The sequence below is a fragment of the Suillus bovinus genome (assembly GCF_016758785.1).
Source record: "Suillus bovinus strain UH-Sbo-P2 chromosome Unknown EDB93scaffold_8, whole genome shotgun sequence".
NCBI classification, from domain to species: domain Eukaryota; kingdom Fungi; phylum Basidiomycota; class Agaricomycetes; order Boletales; family Suillaceae; genus Suillus; species Suillus bovinus.
The window spans coordinates 1-11,408 of NW_024542064.1; the positions used below are offsets into that span (position 1 = coordinate 1).

Consider the following 11,408-nt stretch of genomic DNA (forward strand, 5'->3'; position numbering starts at 1 on the left):
TCATTTCAGGAAAGGACTGGCACCGCTCATCATAAGTCCAATGGCAGAATAGGACGACACCCAATATTTCGTCGTCGGGGGCGAAGAAAATCCAATATTGTGACCTTGATTTCGCTCAATATTCCAGACAAAGGGAATGCACGCTACCTGTGAAAAGGTGGCCAGATCTCAGAAGCACGCGGCAGTGCGGTGTAAGCCGGTGTATCAGGGTAGCGAAGTTAACCAGCCTAACAAGCACAAAATATGGGGAGTCGAGGTGGACCATGAAACAACGTCGATTCAGAGCCCGCGCGTTCACATTGTTCGCCAGGTTATTTAGGCTACATGGTCGCGAAGGAAATGAGTGTAGCACAACAGAAAAGTAGTAGAAAAAGAGAACTCAAGGCGAACTATCCCAGGCTTATCTGAACCAAATCTGAGCTTGCTAACGATGTACGGTGCATTCGTCTTCCAAATAGTATTAGAGACGCCCAAGCGCTCATCCCCGAATACAGGCATGACTCCCTACGAGATGGGTCAATAATGTTAGATTATTAGTTATTACATCCAAAACAAGCCCAAGTTCTACTTGATACCCGTCGCTATATCTTACGCACGCACAAAAAAACAGTATAACATGATCCGCATATCTAGCACATCATGATTGGGCACGGTGCACAATTGCAACCTCCCTAAATGTACAGTGATACCAGAGTTAAATTCCTGATCTGCGAATTTGAAAGTAGGCCTATGTCTTGAATATCCGTAAAAGTCGAGCTTCTGTGACAATGCGGGTGCGACAGAGCGGACACTCGCGAGATGATGCGAGTACTAAATCAGAGCAGGCACGACACATCGCTAGATGTCTATTGAGATGAGTTAGTGAAAGGCCGCGCACGCAAGCACAAAACTTGTAGCACTCACCCGCAATCCACGATTGCGATATTGGCCTCCTGGTCCTGGCATATCACGCATAAACCCGAACGTTCCGCAAGCGTCGTCCTAGGTGGTGGTGGTGGAGAGGTGGAAGGTGGCAGAGGATGCGGTGGCGGAGGATGTTGTTGCGACTCGTCATGTATCTCGACATTTTCAGCAGAGGCATGCATATGGGCGTCTTCTGGCCCGGTTGACTGTGTCTCCATGAATGACCTTTCCGCCTCAACCCTCACTCTCTCTGCTTCTTCTTGCCTCTCTCTCTCTTCTTGTTCCCTTTCATCTCTTTCCATGATGTCCCTTTCCTCCGCTGCTGTTCTCTCCTCTTCCAACCAGGCAATGACACGCGCCACGAGTTCTTCCTTCTCAAGGACATCAGCGGGCAAACGCACACGTGCCTCAAACAGTATCTGTTTCAGCGTGTGAATGGGCAATCGCGAGAGTGACGACGAGGACATTGCCAGGAGAGCAGAGAGTGGGGGCGGGGGCTGCGGCGTGGATGGCTGAGGTGGTGAGCGAGGCGCAGTTGATGGGCGCGGAGGTGGACTGGCAGTAGACGCTGGAGATGGGCGTGGAGTGGAGCGGGGCGCTGATCGAGACGGCGTTTGTGGCTGCGAGGTCGTCCTAAATCGTGGCTGTGGAGGGGGTTGGGGCTGGGGCGGCGTAGGGGGTGTCTGGCGCTGTCTTGTGGAGTTGGAGGTATAGGTTCTATACGATGCTGGTTCAGGGTCAAGATCAGGACGGGAGAAGACGGGTGGTGGTGGTGTGAACGTTTGTTGGTGAGTCGGGGGTGGAGGACGGGTGCTGAAAAGTCCGCGAGGGCGCGAGGAACGGTGTTTGGGGACACCATGAGTACGGTAATGAGCTTCATTTGAGGGAGGGAGCGTGCCTATTGGTGTCTAGGAGAAGTGTGTGATAGAATGATGGACCAAGGTGGAACAGAACGCACCTTTACAGCGATGATGGCATCCACGAGGTCATTCTTATCGATAGGGCCTTTGACGGGGATATCATACGCGGTGACATAGCGGCGAAGGGTGGAGAGAGGTAGGAGTTTGAGCTGGTTTCTACTAGAAGCTGTTACTGAATGCGACATCAGATTATGACGTTAATACCAGAATGTATGGGGCGCACTATTCAGAAACTCGATACAGAATGCACAAACGTGAACTTGATCATAGCCAGATGCTGCGCCATGGCGGGGCATGAGCGCTTGGTAGTCTGCGCAGCTCGAACAATATAAGTAGCCTGCCCGAAACCGTCAATCGAATTAATCTAGTCACTGATGTAGTTCGCAGATGCAACTAACCACAATGATTACAGCGGGTTGAGCGTGTAATTATGAAGATGAATTCCTTGTTACATTTCCTACAGGCGTTCTGCGCACGACCTGTGGAAGGCGCTGGTGGAGGACCACTGAGCAGAGGGAGCCCGTTAACGTTGGACATGCACAGAGAGCTTTGGAGATGATGATAGTTACTGACTAAGTCCTTGAACTAGGTCGTGACTCGTGAGACTGCTTAAGTTTGATTGCTTCTTCTGGTATATTCTCGAGAACAGCCTCGATTGCTGTATCACACAGTCTCGCCTCTTATATACTATTCACGACGCCGAGCTCAAAGCCTCAAACTCGTCATACTCAGGCTGCTAGTTCGCAGCAACAAAAGTGATATTGTCGGTTCGTTCATGCTGAGTCCAACTTCTGTGCCTCTTTGAAGAGAGAACACGACAACTTTTATGCATGACTAGGATCGACCAGACCCTTAAAGACTAGCATCCAGGACAGGGACCGCGATGATCTTTGACATCGAAGTACCTCCAGATGGTTGGAGGTCACGTGAGCTTGCATCCTTTCGATAAGATGGCTTCTATTACATTTGTAGGAGTCGGTTGTACGTATGTAGCCATTATTTCATCCATCTGATATCGTATCTCAAGTGACCAGTGTCTATCATGTCAAACCAGTGGATGTATTATTATCCCAACAACTTTCGACTGGCACCTTCTCCTCCACCAAGCCGAGCACCGATTTCATCTACGCCTGTTTCGTCCGCCTCTGCAGCACCGATCTTTCAGCAGACAACGATCGCATCCGACATCTCACTGCAACATCTCTATGCAGATGTCAAGTCAATCCTCCAGTCCGTGGAGGCCTCTCTTGAGGAGCAGAAAAAGATTTCAAAGGACTTGAATGACCTGAGCACAACCGTCAATGTTTTGGAAGGTGTACTTTGTGGTAATGTAAGTCCCGGTCGCGGCAAGAGGAAAAAGAAGAAGGGGGACAATATGAATCTAGATACGCTACAATCAGAGGGGAGTATAGTCCGTCGGTTGGCGACAATGGATGCCACGATCAACCATTTACTTGCACACGTAGCGAGATTGGACACAGCTTCCCGTGCGTTTTATGCCGCATAGCCTTGTTTTACTCTCCATCTTGATTTAATTTCATCTCTCCTTTGTTGAATAGGTCACCCTGAAGTATCTTGCGACGCAAGCGCTACCACATGTACGCCATCTTCTTCACTTCAGGAGAAAGGTGCGTCTTTTAACATTGGTCGGTGATGATGGCTGATGCACCAAACTTCATACCCGCAGCCAACAACTTTTATCGTGCCACAGGCAAGTTTTCCTTCCAATTTCCTTCAAAAAACCTTTCTCTTCTTTACCCGCCCTGACAAGACCTAGAATCTTGCATCTTCCGTCTTCCATCCTTTTAACTATTTGCTATATCTAGCGAACTAACTAACTCACCCACCCAACAGCATCCGCTCACTCAGAAAAATATATTCACAATGTTCAGTGCGATTCCAGCTCATCCGGGAGTACAGACTCTCGACCTTCTCCGGACTCTACAATGTCCCCTAGTGTTTTCAACCATGTCTCATCTCCTACAATAGTCAACGTTTCCTCTCGCTCAGCGGCTTCTGCTACCTTACACGCCAGAGTCCCTGCAAATGGGCCTGATCTTTCCTCACCGCTGCCAACCCCATCTCCTGAAACTCCGGTTGAGGAAAGTTTCAGCACGGCGAACAACTCAAACTTCAGGTCTTGGACGCCCCCTAATAAAAACACATACTCGACATCACTCCGCACCTTCCCAAACTCATTATTAAACCCCATTCCTCCTTCATCTACTAATCCAATCCACAAACCTACACGCACCTCTATTCAATCTGCATCTCGTTCACTCGACTCCGGGCTCGACTCTGCTCCAGCAAATTTCACACCTACATTGACATTACCTTTCACATCATCAACTTCAGGCTCGTCTACTTCGCCCCCTGTCTCTGGAATCGCCCCTATTGCTCCTACTCCATTCTCATCATCACCTTCATCTTCTACCCGCACTGCTGACATGCATCTCGCGAGCCCACCCCAAACTCCCACTTCTATGCTCGCACGAGCGCACACGACAGCATCATACCACATCCTCCCACAGGTTTACCAGGATATCGGGGGAGATGTGGATTGTGAAGGGCCGTGTATGGAGTGTAAAATGCGACGCTATGAACATCAAGAACGTTTCAGCCAGAGTATGAATTTTCTGGAGCAGAACACTAATGAGGAAACCCGAGATCAAAGTACGGTTGCTGGTTCATCGCGTATTTGCTTGAATACGTCTTCAGTTGGTCCGTCCTTGTCATTTGGAGAGGCATCTCTCCCTGCACTTGAGGCACAACCTGAAGTTCCAGGAGTCCCTCTGGCTACGATCGAGACACACGGTATAGTTGCGGATTCATGGCACGGCTTGGGTGCAAATAGAACGGATGAGGATGGTGAATCTCATGGCTCAGGACGTATGTGGACGAATGAATATGGCGAGGTAAATGGAGACTTCAGTGGTCCAAGTTTAGAGGAGAGTTCGCGGCTGGGCCACATGCCTGATACTGGTGGATCAGGCAAGGCGGGACTTGATAGCCTGAATGAGCCTGGGCATGACGATTCTGGAGAGTGCGAGAGAGAGCAGAGCTTGCAGACAGAGCACAAAGCTGGAGGGCTTGATGGGGCACTCGAAGAATCCTTCAAGTCAGTAGAAGAGCGCTCTGATGTATCGCTCACGCCAAACGACACACCCAAGCCAGCAGATGCGCCAGACGCTTGCCCACAAGAGTACTGTCCAGAACAACTTGAGCTTGCAGACTCAGAAGACAGCGTGCAGACTGAACCTGCTCTTCCTGAGCTACGTCAACCAGCTCCCTCGAATCCAATGTGCCTCGATGCTGATTACCTGGACCAGTATGAAGATCTCCGTGCTGAAGACTCCCGCGAACAAACACCTACAGATTCTCTCTTTCGAGATGAACAGGCTGTCATCGCAGTGCTTACAGCCCCATCTCCTTCAGCAGAGAGTGGATCACCGCCTTTGCCGTCCTCCCCAGAGGGTTTGTCTGCTTGTTCACCTTTACAGCCAGAGTCGGAGGCATCATGTTTGGGAGCCCAAGAGAAAGGAGACAACCCTTCGTCACAGGAACCAACGGAGATTCTTGATGATGTGGACGACATTTTCACTACGTTCATCGATTTCACGAACGCCTACACCGATGGAGCCACGTCTGCTCTGAGAAGTACATGTGCTGAGGACCTTGTGGAGCAAGAACCTACAGTGACTATAAATCATCGAATACACACTGAATCCGAAACTACTGCATCGACCGAGCTCTCAGCCCCACTTGAACATACGGCTTCCATCTGCTCTCCCCCCACCTTCACTACCACACTCCCTTGCGCGTCGCCATCATCTCTCTCGCACCTATTGAGGTCACTCTCCCCACTGTCCTCGCTGAGTGACTCTCCGCGGACACTGCAAGAGGAGATCAATGCGGGGGATGAGGAGGGGCATGAGGAAATCGAGGTGGAGTTGCCTAGAACAGAGAGCCTCAATTCAGACGAAGACTCTGGTGTGCACCAGCGCAGAGCACGCTCTGCGTGCTCGATGTCGATACTGCGGAGGAGGATGCTGTTGAGATCGTTGCAGTCTGGTGAGTTAAGGGGTGGACCAGACGCATCCATCGAAGAGCTATCTATTCTCGCAAAGAAGAATCCGCGCAAAATCATTCTCTCTGAGCTCAAGCGTAAGCTCGAGCCATCGGAGTCAGGGATCCAGTCACGGCCCCCAAAAAAGAAAACTAGGTTCCATTCAGATATGGATGCCATATCATTCAGCACAGATGATGTGACTTCTTCCTTCGCCCATCTAGCCGATCAGCTCCAACACCAAGGTGCAGGAGATCCGATGCCCCGATCACCCGATCCTTCCGAATCAGCGAAGGATGTAATGCCACTTGAAGTTGAAAGCATCTCAGTACCGATGGAAGTAAACAATGCCAGTGTCATCGGTGCCATGACAATCAGCGAGCCAGCGCAGACCTCCATGACCACCTTAGAGATGACAGAGCCAGAGCTAGCTGTAAATGCCAATAAGTCCTGGGAGGATTCAATTTCGCGCAGGAAACGGGTGCGGCCTCTAAGCTACAAGGCGAGCCAAGTCACCACCCAGAAGAATGTCCAGCGGCGCGAGAGAACCGGAAAGCCCAAGTCGTGGCAACCACAAAAAAGAAAGTCCAAGTCACTGGCTGTTCAGGAAGAAGCTCAGATGTGTCAGTGGCCTGAAAAGCCTGCAAATAACAAACAGAATGGGTCATTTCAGCAGCAGTTCGTACAGTGTGATAAGTCAGTATTTTTTTAGTCGTTTCATCCTATGGTCAACCCTTAGTCCATGCAGCTGCGAGTTGTGGTATCACTTTGGTTGCGTTGGTTTTTCCGAAGGAGATACTCGCTTGGAGGAGCCGGATTCTGTCTTCATCTGTCCACCATGCTGGTACGTGTTCAACAGATTCATACCTCCTGCATTAAATGAATCAAATCAAACTATTCAGCATCTCGAGTAGGCGTTCATACCGTCTAGCTGCCTAATATGCTCAACCGCGATTGATGGTTCAGACGCGAGACGTCACAGTCTGCGCAAGCGCGCAGAAACATGTGCCCGTCCAGATTGTCCACTCGCCCAACTCGATACAGAGGAGTTTGTCATCGAGCGTCTAGTCGGGCGGAAAACCATAGGGGAAGCTGGGTACCTGTTTTTGGTAAAATGGGAAGGGTGCGTTCTCTTCTTATAACAACTTGTTGGATTCGCGGCTTGATACTTGCGTCTCCTAGATATCCGATTGTGCAAGCTAGCTGGGTCCCTGACGGAAACATAAGCGGTGTCTCGCGAGTCTTTGATCGGTTTGTAGCAGATGCGACGACTGAGGGTGTCGATCTCAACATAAAAGGCGTTGTTCTCCTGGAGGAGGCGAGGAATGGCGGGTGGAATATTTAGGCTTTGAATTGTGGATCTTTCTCTGTAACCGTGGTGATCGCGTGATTATTAAGCATCTGAGACTACTTAGCATGCCTAGCCTTTTGAATGTTGTAACGTACACCCTCGGATAAGGGACACTCGATTTGGTTTACTCGCTACATCAAATCAGTCTATATAATATGGCGTTTACTCGCCTCGCGAACAAGTTGCCTAGAAAAAATCCGCATGCCACGGAGCAACCGTCACTTGAAGGATGAACCCTCTGGCAAAAGAAAAAAATGCAAATAAACTAAATTGTTCGGCATCCACATGGCGAAGGGCTGAAGGGCACGCTGGAGTTTTTTCGACTATGCTCATGCCCAGCAGCTCGTCGGTCCAGACGTAAGTATTCGCGGCAAGTTGATTGCACTTGATGGTTGTAGTTCCTTTGATATTATGGGTGGCATAGGAGTCTTGGCTTGAGAATTAAAGGGTCCATGTACAATATGCGTCACGTCCGTATTTGTATGTATACTTCGTCGCAGTGGCGCTATACATTGCAAGCTCCTTGAATTCTGCTTTCACATCACTCAAGCTGGAAAATCAATTCGAAAAGATTTGCACCCTCAAGTCAAGGAGCCTTTCAGAGGTCGAGAGGATGCACTTGGTGGGTCTTTAGCTAGCTTTGCCCTCGTTGGGTGATCCTTACTACTCGTGCCACTGAGTTCTGCTAACCAGATTATCAACTTCGCTGTCATTCTTGCTGGTTGATCATCATCCGCGTCGCCAACGCTACTGTACAAGAATTACCCGTTGAATTACCGACTCTGGGCTCTCCAGTCGTTACGCTTCCGTACAAGCTCGTAGTGCGGTATACATAAGCGGCCGAACAACATAACGTCATAATATTTTTTCCAACAAAGGTTCGGTTTGTATTTCGGATGGTTGTGACGTGTCCCCATAGAGCATGGGGATGATGGAGGTTACATTGTGCGTGGATATACATGCGGCCGGTCCATCATGATACTTATGCATAAAAATCCAATTCGACAAGGTGGGTATGAGCTTGTTGGCCCACCAGTGAACTGTCACGTATCTTAATAACCGTGTTGCCCAGGAAGATTTCATACCATTTTCTTCAGTGTTTCAACTCAGCGATGCAGTGTACTTCGAGATCAAGGCTAGCCAAGAAACTAACATCTGCAGGAATTTTTTGCAACATACTGTCAGAATTCGTCAACCACATGCCGGCGATGGATAATCGATCATCATTGGTCTCCAAAAAATTTGGTTGACGACTGGTCACGGTGATGACTGGGAAGTCCAGGGATGTCGGCGCGAATTCTCGAATCAGCGCTCCTACTGTATTGCCTTATATGCACTGGCAGATCCGTTAACTTCACCGTGCGACTCGCGAATAACGGTGATGAAAGCGGCGTATGGCATCAAGGCTATAAATCTCATTGTTCAACTAATATTCTATCACTACTTTTTCATCCTTCCCTATCCCGACTGCCTGTCCAGCGATGACGTCCTTCAGATGCTGGCTCCTGGCAGCTCTTGCGGCATCTGCTGTCAAGGCCGAGTCAGTCCAGAAATCAGACTTGAAACTTCCGCCTAGTGCTTCAATCCACAAGGCAGAAGTCAAGGATCTTTTTGCTTCAAGCTACGAGGCTTACCAGTACGATACAGTAGTCTTTGTTTCTATTTGCACTCACCATGCCGCATGCAGGAAGTACGCCTGGGGGCATGATGACCTGTTGCCCGTTTCAGAATCGTACTTTGACGGACGGAACGGATGGGGCGCTTCCATTGCCGACGCTATGGGCACCATGGTGAGTAACGAGCCTCGTCCAGAGGTGAAGAGACTGAGTTGTTGTCGCGTGTGCACGTGATGCAGTGGATTATGGGGTTCACGGTACGTTTCCACATGCGAGACGTGAACTCACATCAGCTCATTTCGAAACGCACCCAGGACTGGTTTGCACAAGCCGTCAATCACACTGCTAATACCGACTTTAGCATTTCGCACACTTACGACACTGTCAGGTAGCTTGCTGCTCTATCTTCGCATTTAAGCTATCTTGCTAATTAAGGGTAGTCTGTTTGAAACCACTATTCGTTATGTTGGAGGTTTCATAAGCGCGTATGAGCTTAGCGGGGAACAGTATCCAGTTCTAGTTGAAAAAGCCCAGGACCTTGCTGATCAAATGACCTATGCCTGGGTCAGTCAGGTAATCGTCACAGTATCTGCATGTGCGTAATGGTATCTGATTATCTTATAGAATCAGTCTATTCCGTATGGTTATATGGACTTTAACAGTCACCAACCCACCATCGCTACTGTGAGCAATTTACCGACGTCCAAGTTTTGATGATACACATCTTCAATTGTAGTCAAACATTGCCGAGGCTGGAACTGTGAGTCTACATCCTGTATACCGTAGAATAGGATGTGACATTTATCCTGTGTAGCTTACCCTGGAGTGGAACCGCCTTAGGTGGGTGGGTCATTGTGCTTGTCTGGCTGCTTAAATGAACTGGACGTCAAGTTTATATACTGGCAATTCCACGTACCAAACACTGGCTGAGAAATCTGTGCAGTATATGATTCACATGGTAAGCACGATATCAACTTTGATGTTGGCTCTTACCTGACTTGCTGCTTTTCAGGCAACTCCTCTCCCTGGTATGCCCGCTCAAGGTATCAACCCAGGGACTGGTAGTCCTGTTGGTGGGTATGTGGTAAGTGTTCATGTTTGTGATACATGTACCTCCTGACTCACATTCGTAGACTTGGGGCGGAGGTTCTGACTCTTACTTTGAATATCTCATCAAATATGCCCGCCTTACAAATACCGACGATAACTCGTACGCCGATACGTGGTTGACCGCCGCTGATACTTCCATGAAGATGCTCCTAAGAGTATGCAGACCTTTTCATCCCAATGACCTCACGTTTTGATGTTCCGCGACAGTCGTCAATTGTCGATGACTGGTTGTACCTTGCTGATTACGACGACGACAAAAAGATTCGTCACGTGGGGTCCCACCTGGCCTGCTTCTATGGAGGAAACTGGATTCTAGGTATGTTCTCCTCTTCTCCCTGTGGCTTGAGCTTGATGTAAACCCAAGGCGGCAAGCTCACCAACAATGCAACACTGGTTGATATTGGTCTTAAACTCACTGATGCCTGCTGGAACACATACGCGAAGACTGCGTACGTCCCCCTCCGCCATCTATCACTGTACTGATTCTTTGTTTTTAGTACTGGGATTGGCCCCGAAGCTTTCTCATACATCTCTAGCGACGGCAACTACACTGGCAACACTGCTCCTAGTCAGGAGCAACTCGATTTCTATTATGCGAACGGCTTCTATATCACCGCTCCCGACTACGTTCTTCGTCCTGAAGTCCTTGAGTCGAACTTCTATGCTTGGCGTGTGACTGGTGATCTCAAGTACTTCAACAATGCAGTTAGTGCCACTGTCAGTTTCAAGAAGTACCTGTCTACAACTGTTGCGTACACTGGTATCTACGACGTCAACGACGTGCTTTCCCAAAAAATCGATGACATGGAAAGTTTCTGGTTCGCCGAGGCCCTTAAGTACCTGTGAGTATTGCTGCATGCGAAAATCTTGCACTCTTCATGGACATGTATAGGTATTTAACCTTCGACGACCCCAAACACATCTCGCTTGATGAATGTAAGCTTTTCCTACGTAATTCATTAGCCTAAACGACTAATGCCTTTTTCTAGATGTCTTCAACACAGAGTGCCACCCTTTCAAGGCACCGCCTGCAAAATCCAATTATGGTTCAGGTTCTGAGCCGAAGCCTGTAACGGGGAAGCCATTCTCCCCAGAGAGCGCACCCCTACCAGCTGTTTCCCCAAATCCCGCGCTCACATCCTCGATATGAACATTTAATTTGTGAGCTCTACAATAATTTCAGCTGTTGTTTAGAGTTGAACTCTTCCACTATTTGGCTCTAACATTACATTTCGCTAGACATTTTACCTTATCGATATTGTATTGTCTTTTGGAGTTCAGCTAACGTCAAGCTATAACACTGTCATTTTTTTGATTTGCTAAGTCGTCTTTCGTTTATTGATGATGTTATCATCCTTTCTTTTCAAAGTTCCGCTCCTACTCGAGATATATCACTGTCATTTTGATTTGCATTAGTTGTCTCTCGTATATACCAGCGTTTA

At 48.8% G+C, this 11,408-nt stretch overlaps 4 protein-coding genes across 4 annotated transcripts; 3 read left to right on the top strand and 1 right to left on the bottom strand.

Moving 5' to 3' along the window:
• Positions 1-561: 561 nt before the first annotated feature.
• On the bottom strand, positions 562-2,452 carry EDB93DRAFT_1125089 (uncharacterized protein). Its single transcript, XM_041448706.1, has 5 exons — positions 2,222-2,452; positions 2,047-2,160; positions 1,862-1,995; positions 904-1,811; positions 562-845 (listed from the first exon to the last, which is right to left on the bottom strand). The coding sequence occupies exons 1-5, from the start codon at positions 2,358-2,360 to the stop codon at positions 728-730; spliced, it is 1,413 nt and encodes a 470-aa protein (XP_041311047.1). The 5' UTR covers positions 2,361-2,452; the 3' UTR covers positions 562-727.
• Positions 2,453-2,809: 357 nt separating this feature from the next.
• Positions 2,810-5,738, top strand: EDB93DRAFT_863038 (uncharacterized protein). Its single transcript, XM_041457735.1, has 5 exons — positions 2,810-3,310; positions 3,383-3,451; positions 3,511-3,534; positions 3,678-4,941; positions 4,994-5,738. The coding sequence occupies exons 1-5, from the start codon at positions 2,866-2,868 to the stop codon at positions 5,475-5,477; spliced, it is 2,286 nt and encodes a 761-aa protein (XP_041311048.1). The 5' UTR covers positions 2,810-2,865; the 3' UTR covers positions 5,478-5,738.
• Positions 5,739-7,710, top strand: EDB93DRAFT_863045 (uncharacterized protein). Its single transcript, XM_041457736.1, has 6 exons — positions 5,739-5,894; positions 5,954-6,585; positions 6,638-6,733; positions 6,792-6,799; positions 6,856-7,012; positions 7,072-7,710. The coding sequence occupies exons 2-6, from the start codon at positions 6,059-6,061 to the stop codon at positions 7,232-7,234; spliced, it is 951 nt and encodes a 316-aa protein (XP_041311049.1). The 5' UTR covers positions 5,739-5,894; positions 5,954-6,058; the 3' UTR covers positions 7,235-7,710.
• Positions 7,711-8,721: 1,011 nt separating this feature from the next.
• EDB93DRAFT_1079215 (glycoside hydrolase family 47 protein) lies at positions 8,722-11,116 on the top strand (the record flags this gene model as incomplete). Its single annotated transcript, XM_041445443.1, has 16 exons — positions 8,722-8,876; positions 8,928-9,030; positions 9,096-9,113; positions 9,171-9,244; positions 9,297-9,429; positions 9,481-9,540; positions 9,593-9,616; positions 9,671-9,696; positions 9,748-9,814; positions 9,869-9,940; positions 9,990-10,121; positions 10,174-10,282; positions 10,331-10,415; positions 10,464-10,808; positions 10,859-10,902; positions 10,956-11,116. The coding sequence occupies 16 exons, from the start codon at positions 8,722-8,724 to the stop codon at positions 11,114-11,116; spliced, it is 1,608 nt and encodes a 535-aa protein (XP_041311050.1).
• Positions 11,117-11,408: the final 292 nt, after the last annotated feature.